The 21,828-nt window shown below is 39.6% G+C and overlaps 1 protein-coding gene across 9 annotated transcripts in view; it reads right to left on the bottom strand.

The window, feature by feature from the left end:
* MARCHF1 (membrane associated ring-CH-type finger 1) overlaps window positions 1–21,828 on the bottom strand; it is a 236,410-nt gene that overhangs the window by 29,436 nt on the left and 185,146 nt on the right. For 8 of the 9 annotated variants that reach the window (XM_040554929.1, XM_040554927.1, XM_040554928.1 and 5 more), the window contains 2 exons: window positions 11,941–12,020; window positions 10,922–11,656 (listed from right to left, as the gene is read on the bottom strand). In XM_040554929.1, the coding sequence (XP_040410863.1) occupies window positions 10,922–11,656; window positions 11,941–12,020 (815 nt within the window). The remainder of the gene's footprint in view (window positions 1–10,921; window positions 11,657–11,940; window positions 12,021–21,828) is intronic. The other variant, XM_040554935.1, reaches the window with a different exon arrangement.

Below are 21,828 nucleotides of genomic sequence, written 5' to 3'. Positions count from 1 at the left end.
TACAGAACTTGCACACTCAGCTTTTCTCAACTTTCTAGTCTTTCCCTAGAAAAAATGGCCTTCATTATAGAGCAATACCTTTGACTATCTGGAAATGGAGGGGAGGGAAGGAAGTCAGCTATCTGACTGAATCCCTTTAGTTAGAATCCCTTTGTAGTCATGCACTGAGCCTGCATATTTTTTTGTAGGTTTGGCAGCTTAGTGTTTTAAAGATGCCTGCCTTGCTTGTCAAGGGAAAAAGATGAGTACCATGGCTGTGCTGAGGCCAGGCTCCAAAAACCATGTGTACACCAGACAACAGAGTATATATAGAGAGCTATTAGATGATCATCTGAGCCAGACAGACGTATTTTATTTTATACACAGCTACAGACACACCCCTACACAATGAGATCAAAGTATTTTTCTTTTAAGAAAGCTCACTATGAAATTTTAGTAAAGAATACTCTAACAATGCAGTCTTTCTTAAGCTTAAGTTTCTGTTTTATATGGCAGTACTTTAATTTCCCAGTAAACTTTCTCTAGCACAGAACTGCTTCTACGACTGCTGCACACAAATGTACCAAATGGAGAAATTTATACCAAAGTTGTGCATACAAATTATTAAAAAATATTAAAAGGGTGTTCTTACATAGCAGGTTCATATAATGCAATAAATTAGCAAAAAGAAAAACATATTTTCAGCAAAAATCAAAAATGTTAAATTGAAAACAAAATCAGTCTTTGTGAAGAATTTTGCATAATTCATATAAAAACTGTTGTAGATTTATTGTACGTTGCCTACACGAAACCCAGTTCCTGAACTATTTTATGTTTCTGTTCAATTCATAAAATTTTTAGAGGGAGATGTAAGTACAAATGTGTGGTAGCCCTGATGGGCAGCTAAATTCACCACAACCACTCTCTCACTCTCCTTCCCCAAAGGAACTGTCAAAGGCAAAACAGACTCAATGTATGGAGATTAATATAATTTATAGCCTATCACTAGCAGACTAGAACAGTGACAAAATAAAAGCAAACTAAAAACACCTTCCCCCCATCCAACCTCTTCTACCTCCTCCCCCCAAGGGAGTTTTTTTTCAAAATATTAATTGTATTTAAGGCATAACCAAATGATGCTGAAAGTCTCACAGATAATGCTTGATTGAGAAACTGTATGTGACATACTAAACTTTGTACCAAAATGACTATGTAAACGGAGTAAGTGAAGATACTAGTAATTTAAGTTACACCTTCTTCTTCACTGAAGGGCATATTGACATCATACATGTATATATATATAATTGACATATATATATATATATATCATATATAAACTTCTTATTTATTCAGATCACGAGATGCTGCTTGTCATGGGTTGATTGTCTTCACAGAGGCTCACACAATGCTGTGTTTTGGATTTTTGATGAAATAGTGGTGACAGCACGCAGACGTTCAGCTGTTGCAGAGCAGCGCTGGCCCAGAGGCGAGGCCTTCCCAGCTCCTCGCGCTGCCCTGCCAGCGAGGGGCCGGGGGTGCCCCAGGAGCTGGAGGGGACCCAGCCAGGACAGCTGGCCCAGGCTGCCCAAAGGGATGTCCCACATCGCCCGGCCTCACGCTCAGCCATGACAGCCGGGGCCGAGGGGGAGGAAGGGGGACGTTGGGAGCGACGCCGTTTGTCTCCCCGAGAAGCCGCCCCGCGTGAGGAGCCCTGCTGGCCTGGAGCAGCTGGCACCTGCCTGCCGGTGGGAAGCTGCCAGTGGGGCCCGGTCGGGCTTTGCTTCGCGCAGCTTCTGCCTTCCCCACCGAGCTGTCCCTGCCCCAGCCCTGAGCTCTCGCACTTCTACCTCTCCCTTTCTCTCCCCATCCCACCTGGCGAGGGTGGGCAAGCAGACGATGGGTGCTGAGCTGCCTGACAGGGCTGCACCACAGCAATGCTAAGTAAGGAACTCAAAAGTTGGCCGTCTTCAGAATTTTGTCTTGTCGCACTCTCTTTAATTCCATGAAAATGAAGTATTTTCCATTGTTTCCCCTCGTCCTGTTCATTGCAAAAGTTATAAGGCAAGAAGGGAAGTGCGAAGTGAGATGGGCACAGTTTGTAGACATTCACATGCTAATTGGATTTAGGTTCTTTTTCAGAAAAGCAGCAAGATATCGTGGATAACTGTCCTTCATTTCTCATGGAATTAAGGTGTTTTTTTTTCTTCCATACAAACACTTCTTACATAACCTCATTTTAAAAGGACAACTACAATCTGTGTTAAGCAAAGACTTCACAAGGAAAATTTAAGTTTTCCCTCACAGTGGTATAGTCTGGCAAAATCACAGCAACCAAAATTACGATCTAGAAATGCTAGGTACTCTAAAGTGGTTACTCACCACCTGAGCTGCTTATTTCAAGAGATACAAATAGATTCCAACAGGTTCGAAGCTTTTTCTTCACATGCAAGGTAACAATTTTGCTCTCATTAAAGAGAATAGCTGCTCATCTCTACCGTCATTGGAAAAACAGCAGTTATCCTAACCTGTCTTTCACTAATCCACTTTACTCTTTGGTAATTAAGAAAATAGGCCAATTTCTGTGCTGCTGTAGCAAAGTAGAAAATGCAGGAGTCTTGTTTGCATTGTGAAAATCAGTTGGAAGCACTCCTCTATGTCATTACCTATATAGCTGATTTCCGTAGATGACAATTGTCAAAGCAGGCTGATTAAGGACAGGAATGAATCAGCATGGCCATCCTTGTGCTTCAAGCTATACAAGAATCTCATCGTTATGCACAACACTGATTGAAAAAAGTTTGTGGCAATCCTGCATTACCAGAACTCCTTCAGTGTATTAGAGACCAACGCGTATGAAGCCATCCAAACAGCCAATACAATTTTCAAGGACTTTTGGCCACTGCCTATAGACAAAGGGTTTAGCTACAGCAAGGTAGTGCAGACACCTTTCATAGACTTTCTCAAAAATATACCAAAGCATATTTTACCCTCATTTAGCTTATGGATAAGGATTAAAGAGCAGGCCATGTCTGATACCGTTGTGGGTGTTTGCTACAGTCCACCTCATCAGGAAGAGGAAGTAGATGAAGCCTTCTACAGACAGCTGGAAGTAGCCTCACAATCACAAGCACATGGAGGAAAAGAAGGTGATCCGGAGTAGTCAGCATGGATTCACCAAGGGGAAATCATGCTTAGCCAACCTGATAGCCTTCTATGATGGGATGACTGGCTGGCTAGATGATGGGAGAGCAGTGGATGTTGTCTACCTTGACTTCAGCAAGGCTTTCAACACTGTCTCCCATAAAATTCTCATAGGCAAGCTCAGGAAGTGTGGGATGGATGAGTTAATGGTGAGGTGGATTGATAATTGGCTGGATGGCAGAGCTCTGAGGGTTGTGTTCAGCAGTGCAGTCTCATGGGAGGCCTGTAGCTAGTGGTGTCCCCTAGGAGTCAGTACTGGGTCCAGTCTTGTTCTGGTTACTTATCAATAACCTGCATGACAGAACAGAGCGCACCCTCAGCAAATTTGTTTATGACACAAAGCTGGGAGGAATGGCTGATACCCCAGAGGGCTGTGCTGACATTCAGAGGGACATGGACAGGCTGGAGACTTGGGCAGTGAGGAACCTCATCAAGTTCAACAAGTGCAAGTGCAGGGTCCTGCACCTAGGGAGGAATAATCCCAAGCACCACCACAGGCTGGGTGCTGGCCTGCTGGAAAGCAGCTCTGTGGAGAAGGGCCTGAGAGTCCTGGTGGACAGCAGGCTGACCATGGGCCAGCATTGTGCCCTTGTGGCCAAGAAGGCCAACAGGATCCTGGGCGGCATTCGGAAGAATGCTGCCAGCAGATTGAGGGAGGTGATCCTGCCCCTCTACCCTGCCCTGGTGAGGCCTCATCAGAAGTAGTGTCCAGTTCTGTACAAGAGGGACAAGGATCTCCTGGAGCGAGTCCAGCGGAAGGCTACTAACATGTTTAGAGGGGCAGGAGTATCTGTCATAGAAGGAGAGGCTGAGCGAGCTGGGCCTATTTAGGTTGGAGAAGTCTAAGAGTGTATCTGATCAATGTGTACAAATATCTGAAGGGAGGGTGTCAAGAGGATGGGGACAGACTCTTTTCAGTGGTGCCTAGTGACAGAATGGGAGGCAATGGGCACAAACTGAAACACAGGAAGTTCTGGATGAGTATGAGAAAAACTTCCTTACTGTGAGGGTGACAGAGCACTAGAACAGGCTGCCCAGAGAGGTTGTGGGGTCTCCTTCTCTGGAGATATTCAGAAGCCGCCTGGATGCCATCCTGTGCAACCTGCTCTAGGTGACCCTGCTCAGCCGGGGGATTGGACCAGATGACCTCCAGAGGTCCCTGCCAACCTCAGCCATTCTTGAACAAATTTGCTTTAAAAGCAGGCTTTAAAAGCAGGCTCCTTATCTGAATTTATGGAGATCCCTTCAGTAACAAAATCAGCAGGAGCTTTGTGATTGGCACGTTTTCTGCCACTTTCTACACACTGTGACCAAAAGCATAATAATAAATTAATGCAAGTGCCCAATACCCATACTCTCATTTTCTTCTTTCTTTCAGGAAATCTACCTGTAGAATACAAATGCCTTCACATTTCAAATAGATCTCCCTAGTAAAATGCGAAAATAGTTTCTCTATATAAACATGCTTAAGGAGGATATTCCAGAAATAATATTATTTTAGATGAGAAAGGACTGAAAACACAGTCAAAATCCTGCCCATCACAGGAAAGCATATCTGGACTCATAATGATTATGCAAAGCTAGATTGTTACCCAGTCTGATGGATACATATCATAGCTAGATCTAACTGTTACTGAAGAGAGCTTATTTCAGGGAGAAAGAGCATAGCTGAAAAATGTTGGATGAAGTGAATCCCTAGCGTTGGTTTTGGCTGTGCAGATTAATAGCTGCCAGCATGAATTACCATGTGCTCCTAGGCTAACTTAATTGGACCAAAAGGAAATATTTCCACAGGTTTGCAAAAGATTTCCCCAAATAGCTTGTTACTGTCTAGTAGTCTAAAAAAAAAATAAAAAAAAATTGTTCATCTGTCCCCAAAAGGGTATTTTCTTTCTGCCAGCTAATATGGTGCTTACAGAACACCATAGCTAGAACCTAAAACTGTAAAGCAAACACTTTATGAACTCACAGAAAATAAGTAACTCAAAAAATAAAACTGTAAAAAAATAAACTGAAAAAATATCTAACACTGTTCCTGCATAATTTATCATTAAACAACAACAAAAAAATCAATAAATATGTTCACCTAGCAATTGACTACAGCATGCCATGTTTCTCTTGCTTTTATTTTGCAAGCTTCTTTTTTTCTGATCTCATTTCCATTTTATTCCACTGTTAAATCATAAAGTGATCTAAATGCCAAATTGGTCTTCCTCTCCATTTAAACGTAGTGTGAATGAAGCACATTAATTCTGCATACCGAATGTAATCAATTTGTATACCTCTTCCCTGTCAAACCTGCCCTTCCATTATACCATACAGTCAGCTGCCTTTATCTGACTAGAGAAAAACACATTTTCAAAATGTTGCACCACACCAGTATAATTTCATAACAGTTTAGGCAAAGCTTTCTCTTGATTTCTCTAAACGTGATCAAAATTTTAAGAGACCCAAGAGCAAACTACATTAGCAAAAGCACACTATATCATTTATTTTGTCAACATTTCTTGTCCTCTATTAATATTCCGTTATAGGTGATAAAAAGGATATCTAACTATCTAAAGAGTTATAAGTAATTTCTGCCTCAGATGCACTGTCACTGCATCTCAGCATATGTGTCAGACAAGATTTACTACACTGAACATGAGCCTAAGAAACTAAGGACTGTGATTTAAAAAAGGATTTTGATTTCTTTCTGCCTGCCCAGTTGAAGTCAAATCTTTAAATAACTAAGCTCCATACAGAATGCATACTATCTTTCAGTATTTAATAATGGGACCCTTAAAACCTCCTCTCATCCAAACTTACTGGCAGGATGCAGTGCTATTAAAACTATTTGCATTAACTAGATTGTAGATTAAAAAAAAACAAAACAAAACAAAACAAAAAAACAGGTTTTGAGAGAAAGAAACAGAAACCAGGAGTCACTTCTTCCTGTGTATGTGACCCTAACCACAGCAAAGACATGCTTGCTTGCTTTCAGCTATTCTTGCATTGTTCCAAACCATGGAGAGCTTCCAAAAGAGACTGCATAACCAGATGGCTAAAGAGGTGACAGATGGGGCTTTGAACCATCAGGCAAAGAAAAGAATTAACCAGGATTTCATACTGATTCATAGGCTGATGAACCACTAGACCATCATCTAGGCGAGGAGATTCCTATAAAAAAGTCACCTTGTAAAAAGAAGGCTTTAAACAGGAAAGTAGGCAGCAACAATAATTCTTTTGAGCAGCCAACATGCAGGACAAGGTTCAGAGATCTGGCTCCTAATGAGGGAATGTATCATCTTGAGACCCTGAGGAAGATGCTAACATCCCAGAGAGGAGCAGGTTAAACACCCTCTTCAGTTAAACACTACAGGCTGGCAGTTCAGCATCCTTCACTTCTTGGTGATTTTTGAGGAATCTGGATAGTATTTCAAGTCCGTGTATTCTGCGCTACAGTTTCAATTATTTATTGGATCCAGTTTCACTGTTTCAGTATAAATACTTCAAATGAGTATTCACTTTCAATGGTAGTATTCAAGTCTATACATCTATCCTCTGTTTATCTCTCTCTTCTTTCCTCAAGTCCAATCTCTGAAGACTTGTTCCCTCCCAAGAGGCTTTCTGCCTGTTGATTCTCGAGCACTCTGCTACATGAATAATGGAGGACCTAAGGTTTTTGTGCAAGACCTGCACATTTGCAGGTTCTGCAAAGTACTATCACGGAAAAAAAAAATGTTAAAACACTTGATTTCACAGAGATAAACTACTTAATCTTACTGTCTCTTGTCAAGGGCAATGTACACCATTTCTTCCTATCTATGGTTGTGTTAACACACAGAAATACCCATATTAATCATCTTCTAAGTTTATAACTGCCTTTCAAACAATTCTCTAGCTTTTTAAAGCTGATTTTTAAGTGATACTTAAAGTAGATTCTGCAGATTTCTTTAACCAACCTCATTAACTCCCTTACTACTTCTAGCCATTCTTAACAGTCTTCATGTATGTGCTGCTCTATTTAAAAGTAATTTCTAATTATCATCATCTAATGATGTCATTCCTTTACCTGACTACATAGAGAGTCATCGTGGAGTTAAAAAATCAGCATTGTACTTCTGATATGTACCTTTTCGTAGTGAGGAATTCCATCTTGTTTATATGTGTGTGACTTCTTTCAGCTAACTATAGTTCAGTGTTATTGCTGCAATGACTGCATTAGTGCTACAAAAAGATTTTCCACTGAAAACATAACTAGTCAAACAGAATTCTTCCATCATAAGTAATAAATATACCACACCATTAATTCAGTGTCAATACACAAATGATACGCTTATGATACACTAACTGCTACTGTAATATCAACTAACACTTCTTCTTTCCTTGGTAGTTCCTATGTGAAAAACGATGGGACAAAATCCTCCTAATCCATTCACTTTATTGTGTCCCAAACACAGCTTTTATCTTCATGGAGATTACCCTTGATGATACTTCTAAGGTTGCTCCTCAAGCCACATGGCAAATTGCAGAGTAAAATATACATGAGGAAAATCTCAGAAACAAGGCAAATTAGGAAAAGGGGAACTGTATGATTTCGAAAGCCTACTTTGTGAAACTCAAAAATACACAAATAAATAAATAAAAAGTAGGTGCTATTACAACTCACACTGCCAGAACTTATGTAGTTGTCCATAATCACAAAAGCAGAAACCTTGCCTTCTAATGAACTCAAGAAGAAAGGAATTAGTTCAGGGAAAGTGTTGTAAAAATCATCATTAATGTCATGTCATTGTTTCATCATTTTGGAAACTGAGAAACAGTGACACTAGAAGGGGAAATGTCTCACTTGAAGTGACCAAGAGGTCTGCGTTAGACTAGCTGAAGCATGTATTGTGCCACAGTAGTACACTTTTTTCTTTGTCACTAATGTGCTTATGTTAGAACAGGATGTGTCCTGTCGCATTCCCACTCATACAGCTATATGCTCATAGGAGAAACTGCTTACAGCCTTAAGTGCACATATCAACGTGTTCCACTGCCAGTAATTCCCAAAGAAGTAAAGCAAAAAAAATTAAAATAAAATAAAAAATTACCTACCCAAACACTTAGAGACAAAATAACTGGCACCAGGAGAGGTTTAAGATTCCTCTGCTACTTCCACACACTCACCCAATCTGGTAAGTGTGTGGACATTCCTCTCAGATGGTTTTGTCATATCAATTAGAAAACAGGAATATTTTTGATGAAAAGATGAAGAAACACCTCAAGAATACATAATTTCCACATCACAAACAGCTGTTGTAATTCCAGTCTTAGAACAATTATAACAAAAAAGCTTCTTATACTTCTCACATAGAAAAGTGGTTACTGTATACATGCAAATCACTGTTGAAATGCAAATTATTTTTTTTTCACAAGAAGCAAGCTTGTGAATATGAAGAGAAAAATGCCACAGATCGTGAGTTAACAAAGTGCATAGGCCTGTCCTGGAAACCAGAAACTACAGTAGTAACAACATGTCTTCCTTTTTCTTCAGCTGTCTGGAAACTGTAAGATAACTTACCAGCTACAAGAAATTAACATGCTACTGATTTTGTAACATTCTTCCTCAATGCATTATCATCATTACAATACACCTAAGTAATGGCAGCAAATAATAAAGCATTACCCTGACAATGAAGAAAAGATCATGATTCTTGACAAATTTTGCACAACAGGCCAAGCTGAGTTTAACTCTTGTCATTCAAAGAGCATCTCCATGGACAGCAAGCACTGGAACAACCCCTATCAAAAGCTGTCAACCTTCCTCTACTAAACAAGAGCCAAGCAGAAATGTTTGCATGCACATCCAAAAATTCCATCCTTGAACAAGCTTCAAGTCTTGCAAAAAGTGTCTGAATTATTATAATAAAATTGAATGGGTTAAGAAGACAGACAGAAGACTGGAGCCCACATTCTGTCTGAAAGCAATGTCTAAGTTTATGGACTCAGGCAGCAGTGAGGATGAATCTATATGAGACAGTTACAAAGCTTTGACTTTAATTTACCTTTTAGATTTTTTTATATGGTATAGTCAAGCCTGTAGAAATACCCATACTGAAATAATTTCATTTCTGTTTTTGAGTGTTTATATTCAGTTAATAATGACTAAGTGGCCCTATTATTTAGGTACTGTCCCTACTACAGTGGATCTTCAATACATGCTGGCTTAGTCGTTCAAAAACTTAAGACAACTCTGCAGCTGTTGAAGTAGTTATCTGTGCACCTCCCTCCACCGTACCATGCAGACATACTTCAAGTGCTTCAAAAACATATAACACAGTTACAGAAATACAAAGAAACAGCAGTAGTGGTAAGGTAAAGAGGTCCCAAGCCTGTGGTGTGGTCCCATTGTGCAAGCTGATGTACAGACACAGTTGGACTTTACTCAGAAGACTCTTAAATTGTCACGTCAGACAATGGTCAGACAGTTGAAACACCCATTCTTGCTTGGTAAGTGTAACAAAGAGTGCATGGCACTAGCCGTATAAGTAATGGCTTCTCTCTCTTGCTATGAAAAAGCACAATGCCTGCATGTTATCCTTTATCTTTTTAACGCTAGGATCTTCGCAGTGTGTTGCTAGGTTGAAGTATACTGTGAAACTGCATGACATGGTATACCCAACTTCCTCATTCTGACTGTTTACATTTCCATGCAAATTTCTTCCCAGCAAAGAAAAGTGAGAAGTTTTTGGTTACCATATCAAGAAACTAAGTCTGATCCTCATTTACACTTTGTAGATGAGAGTCAATGTTGGCACACAAGTTTTCAAAAAAAAAAAAAAAAAAAGAAATACTTGTTTCAGTTCTGTTAAACTTACGGGACAGCACATTTTCATTTACCACCACATTAAGTAACTCAATTCCCCACAGTTTTCAACTCCAAATTGAGGCATGAGTTCAGAAGCAGCCAGCTTGCCCTTATTTCCAGGGAAAAATGCACACCTTTTGATAGCATGCTTCACCACAATGATATCAAACTGTCAGACGCCAATTCTTCTCCAAACTAGAGAGAACCGTTGGAGTTGCTTTTTCGTTCTCAAAGCTTATTTTGAAACTTATTCTGCCCAAGCATCCTTTTGTATTGTTCCAATCTTTGTGATAGCTACCAAACAGCCTCTACATGTTCACAGTGTAGCGGTGTACCATACAACCATACAGTACCATACAGTACCATACAACTTATGCCTGACTGGAAAGTCTGCTTTGCAGGCACCATCCATCAGATTGCTGTGGTAATGGCAGCTCTAGAGGACACTGAATCAAGACCATAAACTTACTCCATGTAAGTCAATGAAAAGTGACAAAGAGGGACCAAAGCTAGATTTGAACTGATCACCTCAGAGTGAAAAACTCTGTATCCCATTGTATTGAGCTACCTGGCACTCTGCCTCATTCTCTGGTTCTGGCTGCAGATTTAAAACACAGCCATACTCTGCCAGAGTGCATGCTGTGTCCACCTTCATAAGGTAAAACCTAGCAGAGAAAAACATTTGGTTTCCTTGCAGAATTACTGTTTTTAAGTAAGAGAAATGTACCTTCAAACCGATACATGCTAACTTCTCTATAGCAGAGGTTTTTGTGTTATTTCTTACAGCCTGTCTAGCAGTTTACGACAGAGAAACAGTGACAGAAAGCGGTCAAGAGAAGGGCACGTAGCTCATGGTGGTGAGAAATTCCGCGTAAGAACGTTAAATCTTTCTTAGTGAGGACTAACCTGCATACTTCTAAATCATCAGACCAGTCATCATACAACACTGGAGGCTTCTGAACAGCATCAGTCACAGTGGGCCCTGCCCCAACAGGTGCTCCATTATCTGGGACTGCCAGAGCATCACTGCCAGAGCCTGCCTCTGCAAAGGAGTCCTTCATATCTTTATTGCGTCTAAGGTAAGAAGATGCAGGCTGCCGATCTCTGCAGTAGCTTTTCTCCTTGCTTTTTCCACATTTTCTTGAAGAGATCTTTGCTTCCTGAGATGATACTGAAGACTGTGATTCCTTAAACCTCGGAACCCTTCTTCTGCGATGATTTAAAGTAGGATTTTCAGGGTCAGATACCTCTTGCTTCTTTTTCCCCATTGTCCCCAGAGTGACAAGTTCAACAGCATTATTGTTTGAGGACCCATCCTGGTTACTGCATGATCCCTTAATCCTTCTCCCTCTCCTGGACATTCTGGCTTTTTCTCTTGCTCTCCTCCTAGCCTGAGCCCACTGACTCTCATCTGAGGATGATGACGAATCAGATGCATTCCAGCTGGATTTTGCAGCCTTGGGATGTAATTTACAGTCTTTCCCCTTTTCTGTATGATCACCATTGTCTCCAGACTCTCTTTTCCGCCTAAACCTTCGTTTTACTTGTTTCCTACCAGACTCCCTATTAGAAGGGGTCAGCACCATGACAGGGGTTGCATGTTCAAGCTCATCTTCTGACAAATCATGCAAGGCAGTAGATCTAGACGAAGCGGTAAGCGAAGGAAAGGGATGGAAATGATAAGAGTATGTGGAAAGAAACAGAGAGAGAGAAGTCAAAAAAAAAGGATGAAAATGAGAACATGAATTGTAATTTGAAAAACATGAGACTGAAAAGCAAAACCAGAAACAAAGGAGATCAAATGAAAACTAAAGTCTATGAAATTATGAACAGTGCTAAGCACAAGCAAGAGCTACATACTATTTAATACAGACAACAACTAACAAGTATCAGGCAGATTAAAGTATACTTTTCTCAGCACATACCTACAAATGTCCTGAGTGGAAGGGCAGACAGACAATCGTGACTGACTCCTGGGAGCTGTTCCTGTTGTAGGGCTGCTTGCCTGTTGAAATAAGTTAGACAGTTTGGAATCTTTGTCCATGAAATACATTGCAGATATTTTACTGCTTTGCCACATGATTACAAAATTAAAGTAACTGCTACTGCTGTTCATAGCGTATTCTTGAACACATGCAAGATCACAAAATACAGGAAGCCTGACCAAAAGCAAAACCTATTTGTGGAACTAAATATGACTGAAGTGTTTCAGCTCTCGTTTGCTCATGACTACTTTTTGTCACTGTTTGAGGAAGCAGCTTTCAACATTTGAGACTTCAGTTTGGTTTTCATCTACTGTAAATGTCAGATGGGAAAGATGTTTTTATTTTCATGCAATCGAACAACCATGATGATTCCTTTCAAAATGGAATGAAGGGCATTTACATTATGCTGAGTGATGATAAGCATGAAGTAAACTTACGACAAGTGGACTAACAGAACACTGAGAAAATTAAAGTATGTTTTAAAAGGTTTTCAAGGCAATCAGGTCTTCTAGAAGAACTGAAAAATACGAAACTGATGAGGCTGAGAAGACCGAAGTGCAGGCTGCAACTCTACAGAGCTGATCACATTCTCAAACAGCAGGAGAGAGATAAAACATGTTTAGTATATAGCATTTTGCTCATAAGGTTGTTGCTACAAATTGCAAACTCAGTTGCTCAATACTTCCACCGAAAACATATTTTGATGGCATTAATAGCAAACCATTTCAATCTGCCTCACATTCTTCTGGCAGCATAACTGTATGGAATCCAAATTTAAATCCCAGGCTTTGTGATTCTTCATTCACGTGGTACAGTATTGTGTGAAAAGGATTTAATATATAGCATTCTTAAGGCCATGATGTTCCTTTAGCTGTTAAGGATATTATCTTTCAGTATGGAACTGTCTCATTGTGAGTGCCACTGCCAAATGGAGACAAAATAGTATAAGCCTAAGAGTATCACAACATCATGGACCATATACAGGGAAAGAATGACTATTAAGCAATAGTACAAAGATACAAAGCACAAATAACACAAAGATATAAAGACTGTCATCCCAAGATTTTGTACTAGTAAATCAAATTCAGTTATATGCAGGGTACATAATTGCAATTATTCCTAGCTCACCTTTCAGAAACATTTTTGTGGTGTCAATTTGAAAATTAGGTGTACAAGCAAAAATAAGTAAATACAGCAAGTATCTTCTGACACTTTGCTTTTATCCAAGGTACTCAATATCCTTTATATTGCTTTGCATTTTTGCTCTTAATCGACTACTGGGAGAGACTTGAGAACAATGTTTTTGAATCAAAATAATCTAGCTTTAGGAATTCAAGCACCCCTTTTTACTTCTTTATATGCTAATATATCAACACCAAAATGTTACTAGTTCTTTACTACTAGTTCCACAAAATGAATCTTAGAGGTACGAAAATGAAGGTAACATAAGAAATTAAATTGATAAAGCATTTAAACACAATCCTAATGTTCAAATGGTGTTTCAATGACTTGGTCCACCAGGCAGCGGAGGAACATTAGAGTGTCTGCAGTCTAATGCTGGAAAAAAAGGAGAAGGATCAATGAAATAACATGTTTATATTTCAAATCTTTTTCTACAAAAGCAACATTTGAGTTACTTCTTCTGTGAAGGAATATTAAATGTTCTTACACACATGAGAAACAGATGGCATACGGATGGCTGGGTATATAATCTTGTTCCACCTCAGTCTCTGTGATTAGTTTTAAGTGCTTAGGTATACCTTAAGTCATTTGCACAGCTACTTAAGGAAGAAAGATGCAGACATGAGCAGCAGAGCCATGTTGCCGGGCTACATGCTGCTACTGTGTGAGAAAATATCCCTCCAGATATACACCAGGTGAAGAACTGCTGTAGAAACCCAGCCCCAGAGTCGAGGGTGTAGGGTGTACTACTGAATTCATCCCTTGTGACTAGTTCCCCTTCCCCCCCTGCCTTGCAGCTGCAGGACTGTACTGGTGCTTCTTTCAAGTTCAGTGCAATATAAGGGGGTCAGGCTTGCTCTTCAACGGTAGATAGGTTATTCCCATGCCACAAAGGCAAGATTTACACCACCTAGCCACAAGCCTTATGCTTTGAAGGGGCAAGGACAATGGCAAAACTGCACTGTGATGGTGCAGTAGTTCTGCACAAGTTCAAGAAACCTCCTGCAGCTATTAAAGCAGGAAGCCAGCTAGGCAAGTCTTAAGAGGGTTGGAATCAAGACAAGAATTAAAACAAATTATTTGAAAAGCTTTTACACTTATTATTTAGGGCTGGAGACAGGTGGAAATCTGATTATTTGAAGATAAAAATTACATTACTAGTTTGATTGCTTAAATCTTACATTTCACTCTCAGCTGCAAAGAGGTCTGGACTGTTTCAGCCCTGCTCAGGCACATTTACTTTCCAGTTCCCCAGCACCGGCATAATGACGTTACGTTCAGTTGCACAGTACTCAGAGCAAGGTTTATTTTCTTCTAAAAACAATTTTCATCAAATTCCTGAAAAATGAATGCTTTTTGCTTGTTTGCCTAATCCCTATTGGAGCAAACCTGACATCTGAGCATGCAAAAAGCTTTTGCACTGATTAAATCCTCAGAAACAAAGCAAGAAAAATCCAGCATGTCAAGTTATGGACCAGCTAATTCAGGTTCTGATCTCACAGCAAGTTCCATTCAGTAGGTTTCTACAACTTTTAAATACAAATGTTGATTTTACCTGCTTTAAAATAGCCTTTAATGGTAACATGAGCTGATGGAGCGATTTCTAAAACCGAGAAAAAAGTGTTTCTGGTACTCATTTTCTGATGCCTACTTGCAGTAAAAATAGACCCTTTCTGCCTCACAGGCACCGGAGGGCCTTATTTCATATACAACTCCAGCCTTATCTCTATATATTAAATAGGAGTGGAAGGCCCTCTTAATGTCCAGCATGTCCCTGCCAGCACACGTCATACCAACAGAATCACTCCTGGGGAGTTAAGCTGGTTTTAAAAACTTGTCAGTTCCAACTCAGCTGAAGACCATCCCAAACCTTTACCACAAAACGCCTTTGCACTTCCACCCTAAGTTCTGTCAGCATAACCTGCACCTGTCTGCTCTTTGGTCCCAACACTGCCACCAGGTTTGCCTCATTTCTTTCCCTCTTAGCCTTTTCCCCTGCAAACTAAAATTCCCAAACTTATTTTTAATGAACATACATGCTGTTCAGCCCAGCAGCCCAAGGAAGATACCTAAAGGAGCATTTAGTTGGTATAATTAGAGGGCACAGCATGCAGCCATGCGCAAGTCCTAGGTTAGATCCTAGGATAGATATCCTTGTATCAGCAGAGCACGTTGCTTCATGTGAGCAGCAGAAGGGCCGGGTAACACAAGCACAGCACTGCACACACTTGTTCGGTTGGTGTTACCTTGGACTGCCTGCTATACTGTGCTATACGAAACACATCACTGAACAAGTCTATCAGCCCTGCTCATAACATAAGCTGTTATTTTCAGTCATCTTTTACTGACACCTTTAGTAACAAAACACAGAATCCTCTGGGTGGCACCATTTATTTTACAGGCAAATCTGACAAATCAAAACCACGATCATTTGAATAAATTCTGCTCATATCGTATCCACCCAGATAACAAGCTCTAATGGGAATGTATATACAACAGATGTTGGAAACAGTCTCAAGCACACAGGTCTTATTGTTATAATTGCATTGCTACGTGGCTATTTAGCACACTGCATATTTTGAGATAATGCACTTATTGAAGAGAGGGATCAGGTTGATGCCGTGGGCTCCAGTCCCATTTGGCAGGAAGAATAATGAATTCTTTTAAAAATAGTATCCCTTGAGCGGATGTCTATTTCAGACGGCACAGATACTGTACAGCTCATCAGAATGGGAAAACTAAACCAGCACCATACTAATTTTATCATAGCAAACTATATCAGCAGCTTAATTAAATGTAGTAACCCAAAATAAAGTTGTCTGACAATCCATTTATAAGCAAGGCAGCTTATTTCTCTACGACATCAACACCAGGACGGTGCTGGAGGGATAATGCCAACTCCAGCTGATTAGGTTTGGCACTTCAAAAGTGGTGTTAGTAGAGATTTCCCAGTCACCACCTTCTGCTGTCTTGGCCACCTTCTTGCTGTCTTTAGATGAACTCTCTCATCAAGGCTATGCAATTCAATTAACAGACATGACAGGGTGCTTACTAAATTATTTTTGATATGTTTGACAGGAGTTGGTCATATGTTTTCCACAAAGAATACTGGTAAATATGGCATTTTCAGGACAAGCAAGATAATCATTTCTCTCACACAAGGAGGCTCTAATATCACACGTCTCCATGTTAAAAGAGTTCAAAGACAGAAATGGGGGGCAGAGTGACACGCAAACGATGAAAACAGTATGAATTTCCAGTCCACATGGCCTCTTTGTGGATGTCCGAGATCTGATAAAATTTCCCAGTTAACAACAGAAAACGAAGAGTTCTCACTGACCAACTACTGCTTACACTGCACGTTGGAACTAGCACAGGAACACAGCTCTTGTTCTTTTTAAGGGGAAAGGGCTCTATTTTCACCTCACAGGAGAGCTCGGTAACAACATGTTCCACAAATGCAAAGCATTCATACCTGAATAGACATGCTTTAAAATAACAAACCAGATGTAACGGTCAGCTGACATAAAATGTCCTCAGAGATACCCCCAGAAAGGCAAATGAATCCTCTAATGCCTCTGTTCTGAATAAGGATGGCCAAAGGCATTTCAAGAAGCTCCTCATCCTACAACACTGCTTAAGCAGAAAGTCTGAAAATTGCGGGAAGGTAGGGCAGGCAGGGAATATGACTAATGCTTTTATGCTCGCAGTAAGTATGCTTTACAGCAGCAATGTATCACAGAATCCTCCAGATCCCACCAGCCAATACAGTTAAAAAGGTGAAACTCTACCCTAATCAAATAATGGCACACTAAGGAACAGATACCTTAGAAGATTATAGCAGTTTGCACAGCAATAAGCTCAGCAGGAGATCCAGTCTGCATACTTTCATCTGAAAATCCTGCTTTGTAAACAACGCAACTTTTTAAGGGAACCATCAGTCTTCATTAACTTTTATTTGGATAATTTCTCGGGTCTAGAAAGATCAAAAACATGGTTAAAATGACCCAAGCTCAAGTCCTGACCTATAGCCAGGTATATCTTACAACATCTGCCTTGAGATAGCATTCCAACTTGAAACTGAAACTTATGCTCCTTTTTTTTTTTTTTCCCACTTTGGTCATTCACAATGGAGTTCCTGCTTTCAGATCTAGACATTATTACTGTCTGACTGATGGCTTTCCAGCAACCATTAAATGAATCAGAAGGTCACCTCTGTTCTGTTTTCTTTCACAGCAAAGTTTGGTTTTGTGTTTTTTTGGAAATCATTTCCTGCACAATCCTCCCCCAAGACTTTTCTTTCTCTCCTGTTTTCCTTTCCTTCTATCTGCCTCTGGAGAGACGGAGTAAAGGGAGACACAGAGGGTAACACAGAAAGTAAAGGGTAACACAGAAAGAAGGAGAAGAAATATACTTATGACTTGGCTGAACGAAACTGTTCTGCTCCTTTGAAACTCAGTATGATCACACTAAAGAATAGTGATTTAGATTTCAAACCAAAGCAGGTTTACCTTCCACTAAAGAAAAATCAAAATCACAAGTGGCAAATCTATCCTGCTATTTAAAAAATTAAACTAACAAAGACAATGGCAAATTTGAGTTGTAGATTCAATAAGCTTCTAATTTCTTTTCTTTCGTCTTACTGAGCTATGTTAACCTTTATTTTATAGGTAGAAGTTCTACACAAAATTCCACTCTTCCTCTATACCCAGAAGCATTGGTAGCTAAGCTTTGAATTACCAGATGGATTATAGTTTGCAAAACTCTTTGTATTGCAGTCCTGCAATATTTTTGATTCATGACTCTCTTCAAATGCTTCAGGATCATCTTTTTAGGCATTATCACTTTGTTAATAAAAATGTTATTTAGTTCCTAGAAAAACATAACACTATTTATTGATTCACTGACTTAGGCGACTGAAACCCAAGGGGAGCTGGTCTTCTTCCAGAAGCTGCAGAGCCCTGAAGCCAGCAGCTCCTGACTGTCTGGAAGGAGGTAGATGCAAACGTAGCCTGAGGAAAGGTGAAGCACAAACCATGCATCTCCTTTGCTATTGGATTTTGCAGTATTTTAGTTACAAACTAGTCAGGATCAGTATTCATAGTTTAGATTTTCTCTTCTGAAGAGGGGTATGTATTTCCACTTATCCCTCCAGCTGCAGGACTTAAAGCCTCAAAATATTCCTGTATACTCACCAGCTTTCACTCATATGACATTCCCGCAGTTCTCCCATGAGTGCACATGTATGTGAGAGCACACACTTGCCCCACTGTTTGCTTGGTCTGATGGACTATTAAGGAGAAGGACTGAATAAATTCCCATCTGTGAGGATATCATCATTATATTTGAACAACTGACTCTGGTGTCTATTTAATATTTAATTATTCTGTCCCTAAGGAAGAGAGAAATCTAAATGTCCCAGAGTGAGAGAGCTGCACAAAGAATATTGATATGACTAAGCCAAAAGACAGTGAAACCCCAACAATACATCATTATGAAAAACAGGTGACACCGTGTTTTTTGAAGGGCAGAGAACCTCAGACTGAAGCAAAATAATAATTTTGTATCAGTGTGGAAATAAAGTCTGCTTGATTGGATTCTTTTTAGGACAAAGACCTGAAATGTGCTTCCAAGTGCCATATATGTGAAAAATGGCTGTATAAAAATTTCCAGCAGTATGTATGGAGTAGGTCTGTTATGGATCATAATTTTTGTTGAAAACTGAACGGTAAGTGTATGTCGTCACTTGAATACCGTGCTTACTGGAAACAAATCACCTATATGGTATTATATATCATAGGACAGAGATGAAATCAGTGATAAAATACTTCTGCCTCCTTATCTACAGAAGTGGAAATTATATATAAGCATTATGCACAAAGTACACTTGTATAAACACATAAAATTAATACATTTCAAATACCCAATTTGTCAGGATGTGCTGGTGTGGCACATTTAGGAATACTCAGTATAAACTGTTGGCAAGAATTACAATTTAAAAACCACAATCTGTATGAAATATTACGCCATATTTTTGCATGTATTCCTTTTCATTAGAACACTAGTTTAAAACATGTCAAGTGTATCCAAGAATAAATTGAAAATACATCTTCTACTGGTCGTCCCCTGAAACTGAGATATATTTAATGCAATTTTATTTACAAGTTCAAATTTCAGGCAGATTTAAGTAATTCTGCCGCTCTGCCTTTTGTTAAGCTTACTGTAAATGAAGATTAAATTCTATGGAGAAGCCACAAAGCATCCTGTAGAAGAAAAAACCACACATTTACATCTACAAGAGAAAAAAAAAAAAAAAAGCAATAATTTTTATGCCATTGCATCTAGTTCTAGTTTTTGTTTTTCTCTGCTCTGTGTTTTGATGAACAAAATACTTTTCACTAACTTGTTTACTTTGTACTGGTGTTTTTTACAGTAATAGAATCATAATGAGAGTTAAGAGCTAAGCTAGTCTTCACCTTTGATATTAATGATTCTGTTTATGAGCAAGAAGAATCATTTGGATGACTAAGATACCATTAACACTCAAATTTTAATGCCAGTTTTGTATACACTATATTATTCACTGTAACAGTGCTTTTGAAGGCTGACATTTTACACTTTACAAGAGCAGGGACTTGTTTTTTCATGGTTTATTTTTTGCAACTAAGATTTCTCAGTTCTGATGAGATAGAGCATTACATTTATTTTTATATTGACTTCTTAATGTTATTTTAAAACAAAGTTCATTAAAGAAAACTAGGAGTTACACTTTGAAAAGACTGAAAAAAACACCATGGCAATCTGAAGAGAACTGTCATTTATGACAGGTGTGAGATTGGGACTGAATAGGAAGAATAGCACAGATGGATCCACTATTAGCAGTACAGTCCGGTGTAGCAAAATGTTAGGGGTCACACAATTACTCTTTAGGATTCAATCACACAACAGCTATCCTGGAGATGCTGCAATCCTCTCTCACAAACTGACTACCTCAAAACAATCAATAAATTGGCAACAATTTCACCTAAAACTTTAGTGAGCACTGCTTTGACATGCTGGTGTCTTTAGGTTTTCATTTGCATTTACTGAGAGGAGCCAGACGTGACACAGGCAATCAGTACAGAAATCGCCTAGGGTGGAGATAAACAAGACAAACACAGAGTGGAACTAATTTTTACCTCCTTTACTTTCTCTGTTGGTTTTCATCTTCTAAAATAGACCAATGAATATAATCACAATGAATATTCTGAAACGATCACCCCACTTCTTCCCGATGTGAATCAACCAAGTTTTATTAGAAAGATGCTTCAGAGACTTGTAAATAAAAAGTATTCTAACACCTGCTCCAGGCTTTTAAGAAGCAATTGAGCCAAAACAAGAATCAGGCAATTTGCTCCAAGTCTGAGGTTCGCTGAAAAATAAGCCCAAAGTTCCCATCAGAGAATTTGAAATCTTACTGCAGAGAAAGCATCCTCCTCTAAGGAGCTCTTGATTCATACTTAACATGCAGAAAGATAATTACAATGTGCTAGAAACATTTCTTCCAGAAAGCATTTTAACACGACCAGGAAGCCTCACAAACACATACAAGCATAACCTCTACGGGCTGTAATTCAAACACAAGACTTTTTCCACTGGTTAACCACAACAGAAAGAAATGAATCCACCAGATTCTTCTCAGATTAAATTTCCTCTTAAATTATTCACATATTTAGGAAGACATAAACAATTTACTGAGAAAAGCTACAGTGCCAAGAACTAACTGATGGCAAATAGCTAATGAACGAAGTCATTTTTTTCATTTACTTAGAGTTTAAATACACCCAGAGAAAATTATTCTAATTCTGAAATCCAGAACGGTGCTTAAGACTACGTCTGGGAGATGGGTGGGAGAGAAAGGCTAACGGTTAAAAAGACAAAAGGAACACAATAGCAAGGCTGGTTCATAACTCACATTTCCAGTACTTCTATGTTTTTATTAATATAGGCTTTGAAAGCCCTACTCAGGAATCAGGGCTCCACTTTGTCACTATGAAGTAATAGGAACTGCAGGTCAGTCCCAAAGAGGACCCATCGCTCCCAGTGCTAGCAGGGCAGAAGGCAACAACACCTGTTTATCCATTTATTGATTCTGCGGGAAAAAATCTACGTTATTACCAGAAGTGTGGCACAGATTGGACACCAATGCATTTTCCTAATCACCTCTGCTTGGAAAACCAACCGAAGTAGTTGCTCTTGGAACCCCAGGGCAGTTTTAATGACGTATAGGCTGAAGGTAATGAGTGAACGTCCCAGATGGATACCCACTGAAGAGAGCCATAGCTGCCTGTCAGTCAGCAGCACGAGGACAGAGGCAGAGTACAAAATGATGTGAGACTACTTTAAAACCCTGCAATTAACTCAGTGGTTACCACACAGGTGGGATACTTAAGGTCACAGTAATGAGCTGGAACACACACAGATGGATGAGTGAATTAGCTTGGAGAAATGCTCTCTCTCCCTCCTGCCTGCCGAGCAAAATGCTGCTGGCAAGGCGCAGGAGTGCTGAGTGCAGGAGAGGTGAAGCACCATGCTTTACAGGGACAAGGGACAGTGCGAGCTGCAGCCCTGCCATGCTCAGTGTTCACCTGCTCTTGCTCACAAACA

The sequence above is a fragment of the Cygnus olor genome, chromosome 4 (genome assembly GCF_009769625.2).
Source record: "Cygnus olor isolate bCygOlo1 chromosome 4, bCygOlo1.pri.v2, whole genome shotgun sequence".
Lineage (NCBI taxonomy): Eukaryota > Metazoa > Chordata > Aves > Anseriformes > Anatidae > Cygnus > Cygnus olor.
This window is presented reverse-complemented; position numbering and strand designations above follow the sequence as displayed.